The sequence below is a fragment of the Clytia hemisphaerica genome, unplaced genomic scaffold, assembly GCF_902728285.1.
Source record: "Clytia hemisphaerica strain Z4C2 unplaced genomic scaffold, Clytia hemisphaerica genome assembly, whole genome shotgun sequence".
Classification (NCBI taxonomy): Eukaryota; Metazoa; Cnidaria; class Hydrozoa; order Leptothecata; family Clytiidae; genus Clytia; species Clytia hemisphaerica.
The window spans coordinates 809,961-829,261 of record NW_027103824.1 but is presented as its reverse complement, the minus strand read 5'-3'; the positions used below and the strand labels follow the sequence as shown (position 1 = coordinate 829,261).

Below are 19,301 nucleotides of genomic sequence, written 5' to 3'. Positions count from 1 at the left end.
CTCAGCTCTAGTCCCGTTTTCAACAAAAGAATTTTGAAATTGTGGTTTTATCAAGAGTGCGAATTCATCTTTGTTGTTCAAGATTTCTCTCCTTAGTTTTGTTACGAAAGTGATGACGAAGAGATCGTTGTAATGGTCTGGTAAATGTTTTATTAAAAGAAGATCGCTAGAACCGTGAGTAAACCATACATGCTTGGTATGGAAATCAACATTCGTCTTTTTGATGAGCTGTATTTGGTCTTTGGGAACGCCAAACAAAATCAAAACATTAGTTTGGAATTCTGAATGTAACTTCGAAACAATCCTTTCCACACTGGTTGAATTATTTAAATCTACTGTATCTTTAAAATAACAAAGGTGGTTATGTTGAGCTGACAGTTTGTTGATGAACCTGTTGTGCATTTCGTTGTAATACTGCTGGTTTATTCCATTGTCTCCAGTGATTAAGATCAAACCTATACGTTGCCAGTTCAAAACTTTGATATGTATCAATAAAATATGAACTTCAACATCTAAAGGATCTTCAACAGTAAAATAATGTATCCATTTAAATGAAGGTAAAGGGTTCTGTTCGTTTAATGATAGTACAATGAAACGCTCATGAGCAGTTAACAATTCCAAGAATAATTTCTGTTGGTCTGCTTCCAAGCATATGAAAGTGAACATCACGATATCATTTTGCAAGCTTTTATTATGGTTGACGTCTACTTGGAATTTGTTGTCCAGAAGTAACGATTCAGCAATCCTGGCGACATTCTCTTGGCTTGAACAGACGTCATATGAGATGTATTCGATGTCTTTTAGATTCAAAGCATCACTTTTCACCATAGAGAATGTGTGGTTGATGATGCCGTCATAAAGAAGAGCTCTTCGTTGGACACTTGGGTGAACATGACTGTCTATTTCTCCATCATGTGTTATAATACATTTTGAATAGACACCAACAATGTAATTTAATGCCAAAATCTCATGGACTGAAACGTTTAAAATTATCCAAATCAAATACACCATATTCAGTTCCTTTCTACTCGGGGTAATCCCTAGATAGGTTTTACTTTGCTCTGAGAGCCTTCGTGTATTAAAAAGATCAAAATTAATATTTTTGTCTAATTATTTTCATAAGGGAATGTTATTAATTTCATTTAAAATAAAAAAAGAAATATTTTATACGAAATCCTATTTTTTGAATATAAATCTTTCAAAAGTACGACGCAACCAGACCAAAACAGTCTGTGGTAAAAATAATTTTATTAAAATCATTATTGAAAGTAGAACTAAAATTAAAAATTAAAAATTCAAGAGTCAGGGTTGTTTCCATTACTAGGAAACAAATTTTGACGTAAATCCATTAAGCTGCGTTTTTCCCAGGTAAAGAATATTCTATTTGGAGTTTTTTTATTTTCAACATGAAAATTTCAAAAAAGTTATTTTTGAAAACAATAAAAACAAGCAACATGCTACCTGATGATTAAAGTCAGATATAGCAATAAAGAGAAAAATAGCAATTAGCTTTTGACGAAAATGCATAGCGCATTAAACATCATCCTTGATTGTTGATGGGGAGAGGGAAGGGGAGTAGCGAAAAAAGATTGAGTGAAAAATCAAAGAAGTATAAAGAAAATGTTCCAAAGAAATTTCCGGAATATTTCAAAAATCGGCTTCGGCCATGTTTCAGGCATTGCTAATACGCATCTTTGTGAAAAAAATCGGGAAAAACTAATGATGAAATCTCGAGAAAATGTCAAAAAATATTTTCCGGCATTTTTGGCCGGAATTTTTTTTCTTCAAAAATCAGGCTCGTCACATTTTAGGTATTGCAATTCAGTGTGCAAAATTTTATGAACAAATATAAATTATGATAATCCGACGATTTTTAGAGAGTTCCGGCTTCAAAAATCAGTGATACATTAAAACCTCTAATTAACGGACACTCTAAAAGGCGGACACCTCTGAGTAGCGGACAATTTAATTTTCCTCGGCCGTTTCCTAGTCAAGTCCTCATAAAGAATTTCTAAAAGGCGGACACTCAATTAGCGGACTCTCTGATTAGTGGACAAGTTTTTTCGCACGTAATGGCCAAAACCCCTATTTTAGCTCTCCAATTAGCGGACATTGAATATATCTATATTTATTTTTCACGCTGAATCCGTTGGTAGTCTCAGATATTTGATTTTCAGACTTCGAAAAAATCGTTAGTAAAGGGGGACCCTTGATAAGTTCTATCGATTAACTAAAAATCGATTCACTCGAAAACTGCAGGAAATTCGAAGGGCAAATTTTTTTTGTCAATTCTACACCCTATTAGGAGCACAATATCAAAAATTTGCCCTGATCTAAGGGGTGCCCTACGAAAACCATTTTTAAGGCCTTTTTTGAATCTCGGACGCTGGTCTAATATCAAACGGGTCACAGACGTCCAAAATCGAAAGCACTTATTAGTCTTATTATTCAAATTATTTCTACAAATTTGACCCAAAATTGACCCATTCAACGAATTTAGGTGGGCCAAAGAAATCATAAATCACTGGTACTTCAAGTCCGTACCCACCACCTCGATTTAACCTCTTGCCAGTCACTCGAGCTCGAGCACTGATTGGCGTGATTAAGATGGTGTGGTGCCTAGTGTCTGCAGATAAGTACTTTAGACCCCAATTTTGTATTTTCGACACCCTGGGATGGCCTAATTTCAAAATTGGAGCTCTGAGATCAAAAGTTTCTAAAAGGCGGACACTTCTAATTAGCGGAGCGGACACTAATCCCTTTCCCCGATGGTGTCCGCTAATTAGAGGTTCCACTGTATTGACAATCATGCTTGATGCTGGGCATTGTTATCAATAATGTTTTTGTGTGAAAAACAAAGAAATATTAGGAAAAAGTCCTATGAAAATCTGCAAAAACAGCAATTTCCGGCACATTTCAGTCATTTTCGGCCGGAAAAAATTTTCCTCGAAAATTGGACTCGATTATATTTCTGGCAATGCTAATACGCATCTTTTTGCAAAAAACTAATGATGGAATCTCGAGGAAACGCCAAAAAAACGGTTTTTCCTGTATATTTCCGGAATTTCAGACATTTTTTTTTTCAAAAATTGGGCTCCGTCACATTTTTGGCATCACCATTTTGCATCTTCGTGACAAAAATCAGAAAAAAGTTAATGAGCCAATCTCGAGAAAATTTAAACATACTGCAGTAAATGATGGTTTGGTTCACTTACGACAACGGGTAATATTCGCGAAACAACTTTGACCTCGATATCATTCGACTTTCGATAAATTGTTCTTGAGATTTCCAAATTTGACGAAAGATCTTTTGAAATGCGATGACGCTTCTTCGGGTTGTCTATATCCATGTCTCTGTGAAAAGAGGAAAAAAATAACGATTAAATTATCTATTTATCTCATCATTAACACGAGAAAGTTTGATAAAGCAAAGTGAGATCTTTCTAAAATAATCATCAGCAACACCTTAAGATTTCTGAAAGGCATCTGAGCCAAGTCTTATGTCGGGGGTTAAAATTCACGTTTGACTTCCAGAGAAAAAATTGTAAAAAGTCTCTCTAAGGGTTACATTTTCAACAAAACTCAGCCTCTCTAAGGGTCGGTTTTCCATCCCCCAACCCTAATGACCCCCCCCCCGGAAATTCAGCTAATCAATAGGGATACTTACCGTTTTGGCGGCTGTTCATCTTAATTTTTTCTAACTTCAAATTTGCTTTCGTTTTTTTTCTTTTCCCTTTAACACCACAACCACAAAAAATCATTGTTCATATTGCGAGCATGTCGACCATAGAAAAAGTTCTTAGGAGAAAAACTAAATCGTTGGGAGCCTAAATCGTTCGTCGGAAACACCATGATTGATAGGTGCAGAAATAAATTCAGTTCAGAGTACCATTAAAAAATAACCAAAGACTTGCAATGTTGTTTGTTAAGGGTAGAAGGATACTCACACAAAAACTTCGACATCTTTTAAATTAGCTTTGATCAAATCAACACCCATTAAATCATCAGAGTTTCCATCCGTAGATTTAGTGAAATTGTTTGATACAACCATTCTACCCAAATCAAACGCAATGCATCTTTTTGACGTGGAGGATTCTGGGACATATACCAATGGTGCAGTGATATCAATATCGAGATCAATTAGCACGACAGGTGCTTCTTTTTGCAGTTCAGGTTTTCGCTGGGAACTTGTTATTGATGTGGTTTCAATGTCAGGAATCTAAAAATCAAGAAGATTTTGAAGATTAAAAGAAATTCGAATTCATAGAACTATTTCGGGGTACCTGCTCAAATTAAATTGGACAACTAAATTCATGTAGATTGGTAATTAATTAGTTCTAAACGATAAAACCAAGTGGGGTATTCAGATATGCGTCCGTTGATGAAAAAACGTTCCTTGAAGTAAGCAGTAAATAAGAAGGCGTCCCACTTTTATAGAATGTTTCATGGAATTGATACTCTCTCGTGTGTTTTATTATAAGGAAAAACATATCAGAGAGATGCATATTGTAGCGATACACTATTTCTGGGATGGAAGCAGATTAAAGATACTATATTTTATGATATATGCTGACAAAGCAGAATAAGCAAAAGAATTTCTCAACATTTGTGCTCGCGCGGCACCGAAAGAGGAAAAAGTAGTTCTTTCTTTTGTTTAAAAGTGTAAGAGTCGTCTTTTATGTCATTTAATTTCAAAGATTCCTTTTTATATGATATATTAAGGAAGCGTGCTTCTTCTGCTGATAAAGCAGAATAAGCAAAAGAATTTCTCAACATTTGTGCTCGCGCGGCACCGAAAGAGGAAAAAGTAGTTCTTTCTTTTGTTTTAAAAATGCTTTGTAAGCAAATGAAATGGTAGGAGATAACGTTAAATGATGTCCTTTAGGTGTTATATTATCATATCATATCATATACTATCCTAGTGTGGACAAAACATGATACTTAAAACCAATGAATACCTTTCTAACAGTTAGATCATCATCCTCCGTAGGAGCGAGCAGTTTAAGCCATGGTTTCATACTCTCCATAAACTCAGTAATGAATTTATACAGGATGACCATCTCAACTCTTCCCATGCGTAGCCAAACAGTGTAGGTGGTGAAATCGCTCTCTACTTGCATTGTAAACTGAAAATAATCAATATCAAGCCCGTATCAAGCAGTTTTTTTCGAACAGATTAGGATTAGTCAAAAAAGGAATAAAAGACATACCCCTAAGACGGATTGTTGTTTACATCAAGAAGATATCCCGTGGGATTCTCTAAGTTAGTGTCTTCCTAATTCAGGATTTCAGATTTATTTGTCCTGAAAAAGAGCTTATTTTTGGAAAATTCTTGTTGAAGAAAAAGGAGTGCTTTCACGAATGAGCAGACCATGTAACCGGGGTAGATGGCTCAGGGGAATGTTTAGGAGTAAGAAGGGTAGTTACCTCGCAAGAAAGAAGGTTCTTGTCTGTTACAGCCATAGCCATAATCTAGATGGAATGAAAAAAAACTTGGAATAAATTGTTTAAAATGGCCAGATTGACCATCAGGGGAAAAAAACAGAACGTTAAGCTGATTCTTAATATTCGGTTAAAGAAATGTTGTTGAGTGATTTTGGATGCACACGAAATTGCCAAGAAAAAAAAAAGCAACATGTCAGAGCTTTATCGAAAGAATTGTAAATAGACCAAATCGTAAACCAGAACATTTTTCCAAATGTTAATGCAGATAAAAATAATGAAAATACTTACTTTTGGGTATATGCAATTTTGACGCAAATCCAAAACGGAAAGATTACGCAACCTTAAAATTGCGAAAATATAATGTTCAATAGACACTGAATAAGCAACGAATGAAACGGTGGAGATCGGAATATTGTCTTATTTCCATTGTATCATACATACCCGCAAGGGACAATTTTTAAAGCACGGAGGTTTCAAGCTTTCAAAAAAATCAACAGTCCCATCTTTTCAAACTCCCTTATCTTTTCCTTTTTGTAAGAGAGTCTAACTAGGCACATCGATGTACAGGTAATGTTAGATTTTAGCTCAACGAACAAAAATTATCCTACTTGGTTTTGACTTTGGTGACAGTGGGAGTTGTCTCGAGCACCAAGTTCAGTCCATGCATATTGACACTGGCGAACGTTTCTCTGTAAAGGGTCCACCAGATCGATAATTCGTCCAATGAACAGTCGAGTTCGAATTTATTCGACACTAAAAATGCATTTGAATGTAAAAGAAAAATGTTTTCAAGATCGGAAAACATTATCAAAACATTTCGAAGGATAAATCAAAGAAGACTATACCAGCCCGAACGCAAACGAGTGATTTTTGCTTTAAAACAAATTTTGTGTCGATCTTTTACAGTTCTTTTTGCAGTTCTCTGAAAAATTTGACAATGAGGGTTCACTTACAAGGTTGTCCTTCACCATCAACTTGTTCAGGAACTGGTTGTAAACTATCCAAAGCATAAATCCTAAGAAATGGAAATGTAACCAGATTATGAAAATTTTGACAAAGAGGTCTTGTAGTCATCTAACGAATCTTGACGAGTGAAAGAAAACATATTATCGCGCCACTGAGGAAGTGGGTTCGAGTTAAAAAAGGGCCATCAAATGACATCAAAAAATATTTTTCTGCTGTCTGTGCGTCAATAAAAGATAATCAAAATCAGATGATTCGGTTGCTGTGACCGAATGAAACAGTGTGCAGTTTCAAGAAATACAGAAATGATTTCTTCTGACTAGAATAAACAATCTGGTTGAATGAATTACCTTTCCAGAATATCTTTGATAAAATCGACAGTATTTGAAACAGCAAGTTCATGTGCGCAAAAGTTGAGTTTCGCGAAACGTACTGTTAATTGCTGGTCCCCGTTCTCCTTCTGTAAAATTGAGAAAACAGAAGATGTCTATCGGATGAGTCAAAAAAGATTCTTTTCTTGAATTGATTCCAGGTTAAATTTCAATCAATTTTGACTGGGAAACCAAGTGGCGCCATAGTGCTTATCAGCCTTGACTTCTGAGCAGGAGGTCGGGGTTCTATTCCTACAAGAAACTGACATATGATGGTAGATGGGTACCGTGCTATGATACAAGAGCGCAAGAGATTTGCATGGCTCTATAGTGTGACTGCTGATACTTGTCAGGTTTGACCATTTGAAGATTTACTATTCTATTCGTTCGAGTAGAGGGCGTGCGTGTGTCACAAGAACGAGTTGGCACAGTAAGCGCAATCCTAGGATAGTGTATGCTGTCCTGGATAAGACCAGTTCCGTGCATCGGAAGGACTATAAATATTCAGATTTATTTCAAGTGGGACTAAGTGTAAAACAATAACAATGTGCTATATAATTTTTAGATCCCAATAACTTAAGTTGAAATATCATTTCTTTCTTGAATTAACAGATCTTTTTTGCGCATAATGATAGCTTACCATTAAATGATTGACGTGGGCAATTTCATTTTCCGATTCAGACGTTAAAACTGTGATAATCTTCCCCGATGAATCTATAAGAAAACCAATCCAAACATAGAATACTGGACAGAGGAAGTCATTGTAAGCGGTCTAACTTGTTTTAAGTTAAATTTATCACCCGAACACTGAATACTGAAATAAGCTGATAAGACAGGAAATTATTACTTGCTTCATCTCGTACTTTTCAACGACGTTAACCCTAACAGGGCACTAAAACTCGATTATTTTGTTCAATTTGCCTCCCCATTTTTGATCAAGCAACCATGCTATGAATTTTCAAAATAATCTTTAATAACCAACATCATTCGACCTCTTGGATTTTATGTTTTGTAAATGAAACTACGAAAGAGCCTACAAAATACTTATGCGTGGTATTATGAGACTAAAGGACTTTCTTCTCAGGAAGAATTCAGCTTAGTCAAGATTTAAGTAAAATTGAGTAATTGTACTACCTTTGGTGCGTTCTTCGATGATAGAGATATTTTGTAGACCAATTTTGACAGTCATATCTTTATATTGATGATAGTCACAATTGAAAGCTTCGGATACAATTCGAATTAAACAGTTCTCTTCATCATTACTGTCAAATCCTTCAATAATGAACTAAAAACAAAATTCTGTACACTGAAGACCATGCTCCGGTGATTTAGGTATCATTCCAAAAGGAATTTTGTGGTTAACGTATATGGTATTCTAAAATAATCTTCCCAACCTTCAGAGTGGATCCTTTCTGACTGCAAATGTAACGATCTTCGAAGATAGCTTCGTTTCGTTTCGGAATTATTATAAACCTCTTTAAAAAAAATCAGATGAACCACCCAATAAGCGGGTCAAAACACTCAAAAAGTCGAAAAAAGTCGCTCAAATTTTGTCAAGACTTACTTTGGCAATCTCTGCTTTGAGATGGAAAACATAATCTTGGAGAGCAGGAGGTTCTTCGCCTTGCAACCCAACTACGAAGGAGAAAATTGTTTGAAAAGTTAGTGAGAAAAATATTAGTAAACTTGCCGAATACTTACACGTTTTTTATTTTATTAGAACCCAGTTTATAAGAACATTGAGGCTGAAATTCGTCGAAAAATTAAGAACATCGTAAGAACATGCCCAGCCTCAGTTTGGAAAAATATTACAAGAAACTACAATTTTTTCCTCTTTTCAAGCAGTTTTAACCGAACTTAGTTAGTCATGGATTTTCTAAAATCGAGTGTCAAATATTTTCCAAATTTTACCAATTTTAGGTGCTCTTTATTTTGCACGATATTGTCGATTTAGAGTAGTCCGAAAAATTAAGAACGCATTTAAGAACATTTTAGGCTGAAAATTGCTAAAAAAAAGTACATCCCTAAATTCGATATTCAAAGGGAACGGGACTTCAAATTATTAGCCTATCAGATAGTGAAAAGATAAACGGTCTCACTTATGTGTGAGTTACTTATTATAAAGTCGGTGCGCATTATCTGTTTGATGAAAAAATTACGTACGTACGGAGACCTATGCGATGAAGTATGATTTATAAATAGCAACACATCTCTCGTATTCTCCCCTCTCTCACCCGCACTCTATCGCAGCTGTCGGTTTGAAAAATCAGATAATTATTTACGGCAATGAATCAGCCGAAAATTTCGGGTCAGTGTACAGACTAGACTATATCTACAGCTGCTACATTCAAGTGTAATTAAAGATTACCCGTTTCGAAGAGAAGCAAGGATTTCATCAAAGCATTGATCAGATCAACCGTGAAGGAAACATCTATGGGAACCAGTCGAACCTGAAACGTGGTTTGAATGGAATTAACGCGATTCTTGATTTGATGACGTTCATGTGAAAACAATCGCATCAAAAATTTATTTACCAAATTTTGTTAGATTTTTGAATCTAGTGAATCCTAGCGAATCAACGTTAGAATCGACAGTAAAACAGCCGGAAATGAGAGTGAAATACCTTGGCTTCTTGTAATATGATACCAATGTCCATAGAATAAAGTTCAGCATTCAAACTTCTTGAAATAGAGGATTGCATGGCGAAAGGAGCCAGAATGAAATCACAATGATCTTCCAAGGCACTAAAATGGAATGTAAATAATGACAAATTTCGATCAAAATAAAGTATATAATAGAAGGATCATGGGCGAAGTTTAAGCGTAATCAAGCATTTAGTGGACTGTGAAATTTTGGCCATTTGAAAAGAATCATAAACAGTTTAAATTTTTGAATAATTGTCTTTTGAGGCCTCTTAGGATCCCCATTTAAGAAAATTCTTCATCGAATTAACCAATTAAGGCCATTGATGAGTTTGATACCTTTCAATTTTGACATCGGTCAACTCAACGTGCATTGTATCATAAAGAATGTCATCCTCTGTCATTTTTAACTCGTTGGTCAGATTCAAATGACCCAGATCGATCAATAAGTGATCTTGATATTTGCATTGTAAAGGATATATGATGTATGGTGCGTCTAGTGAGAGTTTCAATGACATTTTCGTAAATTCTGTGTTGGCAACCTCCTGATGAAAAAAAATTAAAAATACTATTTTTTTGCTGAACCCATAGAAAAGTTTCCAAATCAAAAAAAGCAAGACGAAACATTGTAGAAACCTCCGTTTTTTGAAAGAAAAAGCAGTAACATAGTCTAAAGGAGACTTGGAATTTTCCAAAAATTTTCTCGGAATTCTACACTTTTTCAAATCTATTCATGCTTTCATCTTTGGAAGACCCTAGTTAGGATTCTTGAAGGGAAAAAAAGCACTAGTAGAGCAAGTGGCGCATTGGTACCTTTTTCATAAAAAAAACGAGCTCATCTTTTATGGCCTCACCTTTTTCTTCTCGATTTGACTTTGTTCTGGTATAATCTTTGAATTCATCGGTGAAGTGATATCCAATATCATTTTCTATAAGAAGAAATAGAACACAGACGGATGCTTTTACAATACATGCATGTGTACTTTTTTAAATCCACTATTTTTTTTAACTAGAACACTACAGGTGAATAAAAGAAGGTCCCTACTATAATTAAAGGTTTTATTTTTACATAAGTGTTTCATATCAGACACATAATTTCATATCAGGGCAGTTTCTGCCCTATTGCTATATTATGCTGATTTAAGCAAAAAATGTTTTTTTTCCTCTTTCTGACCAAACTTGCTCCACATCCGTGTCAATCCAATGTGAAAAAGCTTGTGAATTAAAATTGATGAGTGAGCAAACGATATCACTCTTATTTAAAAATAAAACCTTTAATAGTGTTTGACATTCACTCAAAATACCAAATTTAAAAGAACTTGTAAATAAGATCGTATATAACTATATTCCAATAACAAAGGAACAAATAATACATCATATTCACGACGTAATGCTGTCTACGGAAACACTCCGGTTTTTGCCAGCAGTGGCAAATTTAAGCTAAAGAAAAGTTATTTAAAATTTGCCGCTTCTGGCAAAAATAAAGGTGCTTAATTGTAAGGAACATTACGTAAAGGATTATAAAAAATCCCAAGAATAAGTAAGCTCTTTTAAGATCTTACATATATAGCGCAAAAGAAATCGAGGTTGCAAACGATTTTCATTTTACAGAAGGTGATATCCACATCCATATCTGGTTGAAGGTCCAATCTGGCAATCTCATTATACATCACAATCTGAAGTAGAAGAATAAAACTCATCTATTACCTCTATTATTCATTCGTAGGAGTGCTCATGACTTAACACAGAACCGTCCCAGCATTGGAAAAAGCAAAAATTGGCTTTCAATATTTTTCAGCGACCCAGATTTTTATTTAGCCAAAGAGATTCATTCAGACAGAGAAAGTGATATGGTTTGAGGCTTTCAACTTGAAAAATTCTACAAAGTAAACCAATGGTCAAAACAAGGTTTTCGTGTGAAACGGAAAATAAATTTTACACAACAAATTAGTGCATATTCTCAAAATTTAGGTGAATTGTGCAGAATTTTCAGACGGAAAAGTCTCTTTATATAATTCGCTGAGACGGAAATCCGTTTGAGAAGGATGAACTTTTCACAAAGTATAAAACCTCCAAATTTGTTCGGTGAAGTTTTTTTCTAAATCAACATCAGTGTTCACTAAAATTGGGTTCTCTCTTGTTAGTTGATTACTCTACGTTGGAACAAGTTATTTACCGTTTATCGGTATTTAAAAGCCAGATCTCCGGTATTCGGGTGCTCGTTGACACATTTTTGACCGGTATTTAAGAAACTTTTGACCAGTACGCCAAAAAAATTACCAGTATTCCGGTATTTTGTAACCCTCGGAAGCCTCCTAGCATAGCAGTGAAGAAAGGGTTGTTTACAGTTCACTTCACACAGAGTTTTCTTAGACGTAAAGGATGACGTAATGGTTATTTTTAAAATACCTTGGCTTTGATGACGTTTTCACTTTCTTCGTGAAAAATCTGAAAGGAAAAGAAACTCAATAAATTCCAAATCTTTCGGAAAATTGCGTCTATATAAATCCAAGATTCCATGAAGCATCGAAAACCTCCGATGCCTGACCTAATGTTATAACAATACTTTTAACTCCGCGAAAATCTAGATTACCTCAGGGTAAAGGGTGCCAGGATCCTTATCGATCATTTTGATCTTGATTAGGCTGAAACAAAAAAAAACAAATAAATACAATTTCGTCTGGTAAGTAGGTATAGCATACGGTAGAAAACAAAAGCTGGGGTGATTTTCTTCTAGCGGGGGATGGGAGGGGGTGTGGTGAGTGCAAAAGGTTTCTGCTACAATACAACACAACAATGAAAGTGCTAGTCAACAAAATTAAGAGATAAGAAATTTAAGAAATAACAAGAAATAATACACTTAATAGTCTACCTGGCATCAATTTCAGTTGACTTGCTACGTGTTTTTACGTCACTATGAAGATCTAAGAAAATAAGATTTTAAGTACAAGAATTTATGAAAGATTGCAGAAGATTGATTGAGTTATTTTTGCATAAGTGTTCCCGTTTCATATCACACACATGTTTCATACCAGGAAAATGTCTGTCTATTGTTATATTATATGCTAACATAAGAAAAAATGTTTTTCTTTTCCTATTTCTGACCGATATTGCTCTACATCCGTGTCAATTCAATATCAAGAAGCTAAAATTGATGAGTAAGCAACAATATCATTCTTATTTAAAAACAAAACCTTTAGAAGGTGAGGAATAGGGTCATGCCTGTAAAAACTTGTACATGAACATATGACTAATAAATATACAATACTCTAACCAAAACTGCTTACTTAAGGGGCAAACAGACACATTTACCTTCGACGATAATTTGACAGAGTTGTTTGTTGTTCGCTTCAAGAATGACGTTCACTTTCTTCAGTTTGAAATTCAACAAAAAGTCGATCTTGTCCATTACTTTTCCTAAAAAATGAAAGAAATATTGACGTAAATAAGTAAAGGCTATTTTTTCACAGTCTTACACTTTACTTTGAATAAGCTCAAATAAATCATGCTTTGTTTTGCAAAGCGACCTCAGCATAAAGCTACAATGTACAAGTCCAAGCCGGAACCTACCATGAACTAGAAATATGGTTCTTAATATGATACCACTCTGCTTAATGTTCAACGATAAAAGATTTTAAAACGACTCAGGTTAAGTAGAAAAATCTAGGAAGAAAGAGTGGTGCCTTAATCTTAATTCGGTCAATTATCAAAAAGTGAAGTTTATGGTAACCCTGACTGCATGGTTTGTCATTTGAAAAAAATATATTTAAAGCGGAAAATGTCCAATGAAATTTACTTTCGAGTTCAGTCATGGATTTTTTGGCTTCGACATCCAAATCGTCCAGGTCCTCTTCATCATCATCATGGTACTCAATGATCGTCCCCAGTACATTCTTCTTCAGAGACATCGATTCGTTGGCAAGAAGATCAGCTTTGGTTGGTTGCTTTGATGGAACATCTAGTTCCTCCAGGGTTGGAAGTCTATAATCATATTATCATAAAGAAATTCAGAACGCCAATGGCGTGGTTCAATTTGGTTTATAACCTGATTTTGGCGTTGCTTTGATCTTTTTTTTTTATCTCCTTGAAAGGAACTTTTTCTATTCGTTTATTTTGAAGGTCAACATTTTGACCAGGGCTTCAATTTCGTTTTGATTCTTTACACCCTAACCAGGCTTTGTAAGGAAAGAACTAGTTTACTCTTTGGCTATATTCAAAGGAAAAAGAACAGGTGAAAAGTTTACGTATAAAGAAAATAACACGACCAACTAATTGTTTTTTTGTCCATATCGGTAAGATAAAAAATATTAGCTGACAGCCTCTTTTAATACAACACTAACCTTCTATTGATTTTGTCAATTGTTTTGAGTAGAGTAGTCAGTGATTTATCTTGTAAATAGAAATTGAAACCACTGCAGTCAACGGACGATGATAGCTCCGTTTGGTTAAAGGTCGTGTTAAATTCAGGACCAGACGCGTCAGCCTAGAAAGACAAAAAAAAATCGTCATTGAGGAAGAGGAACTTTGAACAGTATGTCGACTAATTTGTTTAAACTGAAGGGGGAGTAGTCTCTGATTCACTTCTTCTAAAAGCTTTTAAACAGACCAGGCAAACCAGGGTGCAACACGCAGTGCTGATGAGTCCCAATAAGGGAATCTGCTCTGCCCACCAAATCTGCTGAATATAAGTAGTGAATATAAGTAGACAGAAATTCTTATTCCTTCACCATATTAATGGTCATAGTCATGGTAATAAAAAGATCATTAACGAAAGACTCGCAAAATCATTAAAAAAAGAATGTAAAGGAACAATACCTGAGTCAATGAAAATGATATCAAATCTTCAGATGTGATTGACTGGACAATCAAGTCGTTGGATGAAACTGGAAAGGTACGAACAATAATACTAAATGAATTGGACTCGTCGACTACGCGTTGAACCTTTCAAAAAATGAATGTGCCTTTTGAAACATTTAGGTAATTTAATTATTAAAGTACATTTTACAAGATCTCCTAGCACGAATATTTTGTCTTCAAAATGCAGTGGAGCCTCTACAACTCGAACACGCGCTGATAACTAAAATTTGTTCACGTCAGGGAGAGTTTGGGTGTCTAGAGACTTGTTTAAATGGGTTTTGTTACATGAATGAAGGGATTAGAAACTTGTTCCAGTTAAGGAGACATTCCAGTTAGCCCATGGGATTTACGTCGGCACACGGCAAGGTAGAAGCCGAGGTATAAGCTGCAGCAAATTGGATAAAAGTGCAAGCAGAATGCAGACGAGCTACTAAGGGTTGTATGGAAACTTTAATATACGTATATAAAGTTGCCCCAGCGGTTTGCGTGAATGCGTGAATTGGAAAACTTTGCGTGAACAAAAATTGCGTGAATTTTGGAAAACATTTTGCGTGATTGTGTGAATTGAAGGTCCACTGGGAGGCCTCTATAAAAGACAGTTGTAATATACCTGCAGCAACGAAATCAAAATATTTGACACGTGCGTTGACGTTCAAATCCCACATGTGCATGATGACGTCACAACCGATCGTATTGATATGAAATAAGAATTCCTTCCGGTCCTCCATCATGTATACAACTTCGATCTGAAAGCGAGAGAGACGGAAATTAGCAAAATGAAATATCGAGATACGGTACGTAGAGCCCTATAATCCATGTAATATAGTAAAAAATAGTTGTCATATTAAAATTGTCACGTGGTAATACCGATTGACTACAATTTGTCTCTTCCATTATCTTTTGCTTATTTTCTACTTTGTCTGTATGAGTTATTTAGTATACTAGACTATGGGGCACGTAACCTCTTGTGGTTATTCAATAAAATACAATATAAATCTAGGAGAATAAAATCGAAGACAATGTTTCATTTTCAGACAACGCCTCCTAAGAAGAAGAAATGAATCATTTCTAAATGAATGTGAGATCATTGGTGGCGGGTATTTGATACAGTCGATCATTTTAACTCGAACCTCTATAACACGTCCTTCCAGTTAACAATGCCTTATAAACCTTACTCCATATCTCAAAATTTCCTCGAGCAAGTTTGTGTTTCCCGTGAGTGTTCACCTTATGGAGACTCAACTGTATCTAGAAAATTGAATTATCTAAAACTGGTATTTTCTTATCAATAACCAAGTGCAACAGATTTTTTTCCATAAAAAACTGAGCAAAGAAAACCTGTGATATGGTGAAAGTAGAATCAAGTTTGGTGCGATTGAAAGTTGACATAGCACTATCATAATTTGATTCGCCCATTGGTAGACCACCGTCAACTGTGTCATACCCCACTTCATGGTTCGTCTCTTCGTTCTGATGCGCTAAAAACAAGAAATATTTTAATCGGATTAAATTTCGCGATTTACGACTTTTCGCAATTTCATCTACATTTTTTCTTAATTTTTGCTATTTTCAGCACATTTTTTAATTCTTTTCATGTCACAATGATCCTAAAATCCGCATGCAATCTTACCAAAGAACAGATCGAGGGATATCAGAACAGACGAAGACGAGAACGACGAAGACGTCTTTGCAAAGGAAGCAAAAATATAACTTTTATGAAGGATTTTCTATCCAATAATTTAGTTTAATTGTTTGGATTGTGGATTATTTTGGGTTATTTTGTTGTTTGACATTATATTTATAAGATACTAGACGGTTCCCGTCGTCGTAAACGCCGGTTAACGGTTTTTCTTGCACATCAAAAGCCTTTAAAATACTATAATGTGGGTTAATTCCTGACATCGTTTTGGCTTAAAATGCCAAATACAATAATAAAAATTATACTTCTAAACTTTCTACATTAGTCAAAATTTTGTGTCTGTAAGCCTCAATGATATGTCTTTTTAAGATAACGGGAGTTTGTGTTCAATGAAATGCCATAGTAACCCTGTCAAAATTATCGAGGGTACCCGTCGTTGCAGACGCCCAAAGGTGTCTGAGGTGGTGAGAGGGTTGCTTCTAGGAAAGAAAAAGCCTTAGTTGTGAAGGAGAGGCTCGCGCTTTCCGATTGAGCACTGAAGGTTTTCCTGTTTGTTGGCTTCGCATACGGACAGCTTAAGACCGGCGCATATGCAATGCAACCAACATTGAAACCTTTTTAAATAATGTTAGACGAAGTTTAATCATCAAACAACAATGTTGGATTTTGTTGCGTGTGTTGATATAAAATAATTCGAAATCGTGCAACAAAAATGCCACACTTTTTTATTTGAAACTTTGTGACGTCGCAGTACTTTTTCATGAAATTGACGTCAGAACTTTTTTCGTTTACAAATAGCAGTGTAGAGTCTTCTCTAATCCGAGTTTTCTACGCTTGTCAAACTTAGCGCGAGACTTTTTGTATCGAAGGTGGATAGGTTTTCCAGCCGCGGCGTTCAAATCTTACCAAAGAACAGATCGAGGGATATCAGAACGGACGAAGACGAGAACGACGAAGACGTCTTTGCAAAGGAAGCAAAAATATAACTTTTATGAAGGATTTTCTATCCAATAATTTAGTTTAATTGTTTGGATTGTGGATTATTTTGGGTTATTTTGTTGTTTGACATTATATTTATAAGATACTAGACGGTTCCCGTCGTCGTAAACGCCGGTTAACGGTTTTTCTTGCACATCAAAAGCCTTTAAAATACTATAATGTGGGTTAATTCCTGACATCGTTTTGGCTTAAAATGCCAAATACAATAATAAAAATTATACTTCTAAACTTTCTACATTAGTCAAAATTTTGTGTCTGTAAGCCTCAATGATATGTCTTTTTAAGATAACGGGAGTTTGTGTTCAATGAAATGCCATAGTAACCCTGTCAAAATTATCGAGGGTACCCGTCGTTGCAGACGCCCAAAGGTGTCTGAGGTGGTGAGAGGGTTGCTTCTAGGAAAGAAAAAGTCTTAGTTGTGAAGGAGAGGCTCGCGCTTTCCGATTGAGCACTGAAGGTTTTCCTGTTTGTTGGCTTCGCATACGGACAGCTTAAGACCGGCGCATATGCAATGCAACCAACATTGAAACCTTTTTAAATAATGTTAGACGAAGTTTAATCATCAAACAACAATGTTGGATTTTGTTGCGTGTGTTGATATAAAATAATTCGAAATCGTGCAACAAAAATGCCACACCTTTTTATTTGAAACTTTGTGACGTCGCAGTACTTTTTCATGAAATTGACGTCAGAACTTTTTTCGTTTACAAATAGCAGATACTTCAGATAGCTATACTTCTTTGCATACAAGAATTTTTTCCGTCAAGAAGGTCGAGGTGCTAGACAGGGTCGAAAAATCCCGAAGAAAAGACTACTGCAGTCAAGGTAGCCGGAGCGTGAGGGCGAACAAGTACCTCGAAGAAAAGACGCCTGTAGTCAAGGGTGCAGAAGATCAGTTGAAATAGACTGATTGGCTCGAATATATAGCCAGAAGAAAAATCCTCTGCAGCCAGGAGGTAGACGCGTCTCGCCGAACGAGTGAAGAGTCTAGGTTACACCTTATTGACCTTTTAAAAGCCCCACTGCCAACGAGATCATGGCAGATGGATGCGCAAAAGATGAGTTAAGAATTTCCAACTCTCCTGAAGAAGAAAATTTGAACTTTACACGAAATCGAGTGCCAATGTTCACCTTCAACACGATCAAGAAGGGAGAATCATTTCTTCATCTAAAACCATACAAACAGCAGATAAGGGGAACTCCAACAAATGAGCTGAAGGTCGCTATTCCTGATTCGCAATCAGTACAAGAAAAGGGGTTTCAATGTCGACATTGCACAAGAAGCTTTTCTTCCAAAACTGGTCGAGCAAATCATGAAAATGCCCATGCACGAAAGAATCGAGAAGAATCTCCTGCAATGCAAAATTCAACCGTGGAGGAAGTGACGTCACAACCTCATGCGAATCCCGTGCCACACCCACAACCTCAAATAAACCATATATGGGGAAACCACGCCAAGGAAGACATCTATCAAATATTCCGAGCCATGTATAGTGAAATCGTGCTTTGGAGACGAAACATCTTTCTCGTCCCGAGTGGTGCAAATGGAAAGAGGTTTGTCGGCGAAACAACCAAATGGCTGCAGCGATGGGTCGATGATTCCGAGTCGTACAAGAATATTGCCCTCACCGTCGTAATGGTCATGCCCGCACTGCTTCTCCAGAAACCCAGCTACAAATCAACCGCTAAGCAACACAGTTTATGTCTGGAAAGAAGATTTCGGTTATGGGACGAGGGTGATTTTGACGCACTAATGAGAGAGTCACGAACCATCCAAAAAGCTCTCAAGATGTTTCCCAGCAAACAACGTGACGCACAATTTTCAAAGACATTCGCAAAACTCGTTTTCATGGGCAAAATCAACGCTGCTCTGAAAATGCTCGATAAACAAGAAGGAGGTGGTGTGCTTAACCTATCGAAAGATGTAATCGACAGCTTGAAATCAAAACACCCAGAAGCACAAGAAGCAGACGAATCCGTTTTGATCCATGGTCCAAAGCCTTTTGTCGACCCGGTGATGTTCGAAAGTATAGACGAATCTACCATCGTGAAATCTGCCATTCGAACCAAAGGATCTAGCGGACCATCTGGTTTAGACTCTGATGCTTGGAGAAGGATGCTGGTTTCAAAGAACTTTGGCAAATTTGGTTCAGATCTGCAAAAAACGTTGGTGGTATTCGCGAAAAAACTTTGCAGAGAGAATATTGAAACAGACGGTACCTCGTCAAGTCTCGAAGCATACACATCTTGTCGTTTAATCCCTCTCGACAAATCTCCAGGAGTAAGACCGATTGGTATTGGTGAAGTACTTCGTCGAATAGTGGGCAAAGCGGTCATTTCTGTCATCAAACCAAACATCCTCGAAAGCTCTGGTGATCTGCAGCT

General features: G+C 36.1%; 1 protein-coding gene across 1 annotated transcript in view; it reads right to left on the bottom strand.

Moving 5' to 3' along the window:
• Window positions 1–3,176: 3,176 nt before the first annotated feature.
• Window positions 3,177–19,301, bottom strand: part of LOC136806714 (intermembrane lipid transfer protein VPS13A-like) — a 64,635-nt gene continuing 48,510 nt past the window's right edge. Inside the window, exons 33-57 of the mRNA XM_067063306.1 lie at window positions 15,617–15,756; window positions 14,889–15,024; window positions 14,237–14,304; window positions 13,762–13,904; window positions 13,218–13,402; window positions 12,734–12,838; window positions 12,294–12,345; window positions 12,015–12,066; window positions 11,831–11,869; window positions 10,984–11,097; window positions 10,276–10,350; window positions 9,761–9,966; window positions 9,403–9,523; window positions 9,148–9,229; window positions 8,344–8,414; window positions 7,914–8,064; window positions 7,420–7,493; window positions 6,759–6,868; window positions 6,399–6,460; window positions 6,054–6,198; window positions 5,734–5,785; window positions 5,428–5,472; window positions 4,959–5,126; window positions 3,948–4,219; window positions 3,177–3,354 (exon numbers count right to left, since the gene is read on the bottom strand). Coding sequence (XP_066919407.1) covers window positions 3,177–3,354; window positions 3,948–4,219; window positions 4,959–5,126; window positions 5,428–5,472; window positions 5,734–5,785; window positions 6,054–6,198; window positions 6,399–6,460; window positions 6,759–6,868; window positions 7,420–7,493; window positions 7,914–8,064; window positions 8,344–8,414; window positions 9,148–9,229; window positions 9,403–9,523; window positions 9,761–9,966; window positions 10,276–10,350; window positions 10,984–11,097; window positions 11,831–11,869; window positions 12,015–12,066; window positions 12,294–12,345; window positions 12,734–12,838; window positions 13,218–13,402; window positions 13,762–13,904; window positions 14,237–14,304; window positions 14,889–15,024; window positions 15,617–15,756 — 2,846 coding nt within the window. The remainder of the gene's footprint in view (window positions 3,355–3,947; window positions 4,220–4,958; window positions 5,127–5,427; window positions 5,473–5,733; window positions 5,786–6,053; window positions 6,199–6,398; window positions 6,461–6,758; window positions 6,869–7,419; window positions 7,494–7,913; window positions 8,065–8,343; window positions 8,415–9,147; window positions 9,230–9,402; window positions 9,524–9,760; window positions 9,967–10,275; window positions 10,351–10,983; window positions 11,098–11,830; window positions 11,870–12,014; window positions 12,067–12,293; window positions 12,346–12,733; window positions 12,839–13,217; window positions 13,403–13,761; window positions 13,905–14,236; window positions 14,305–14,888; window positions 15,025–15,616; window positions 15,757–19,301) is intronic.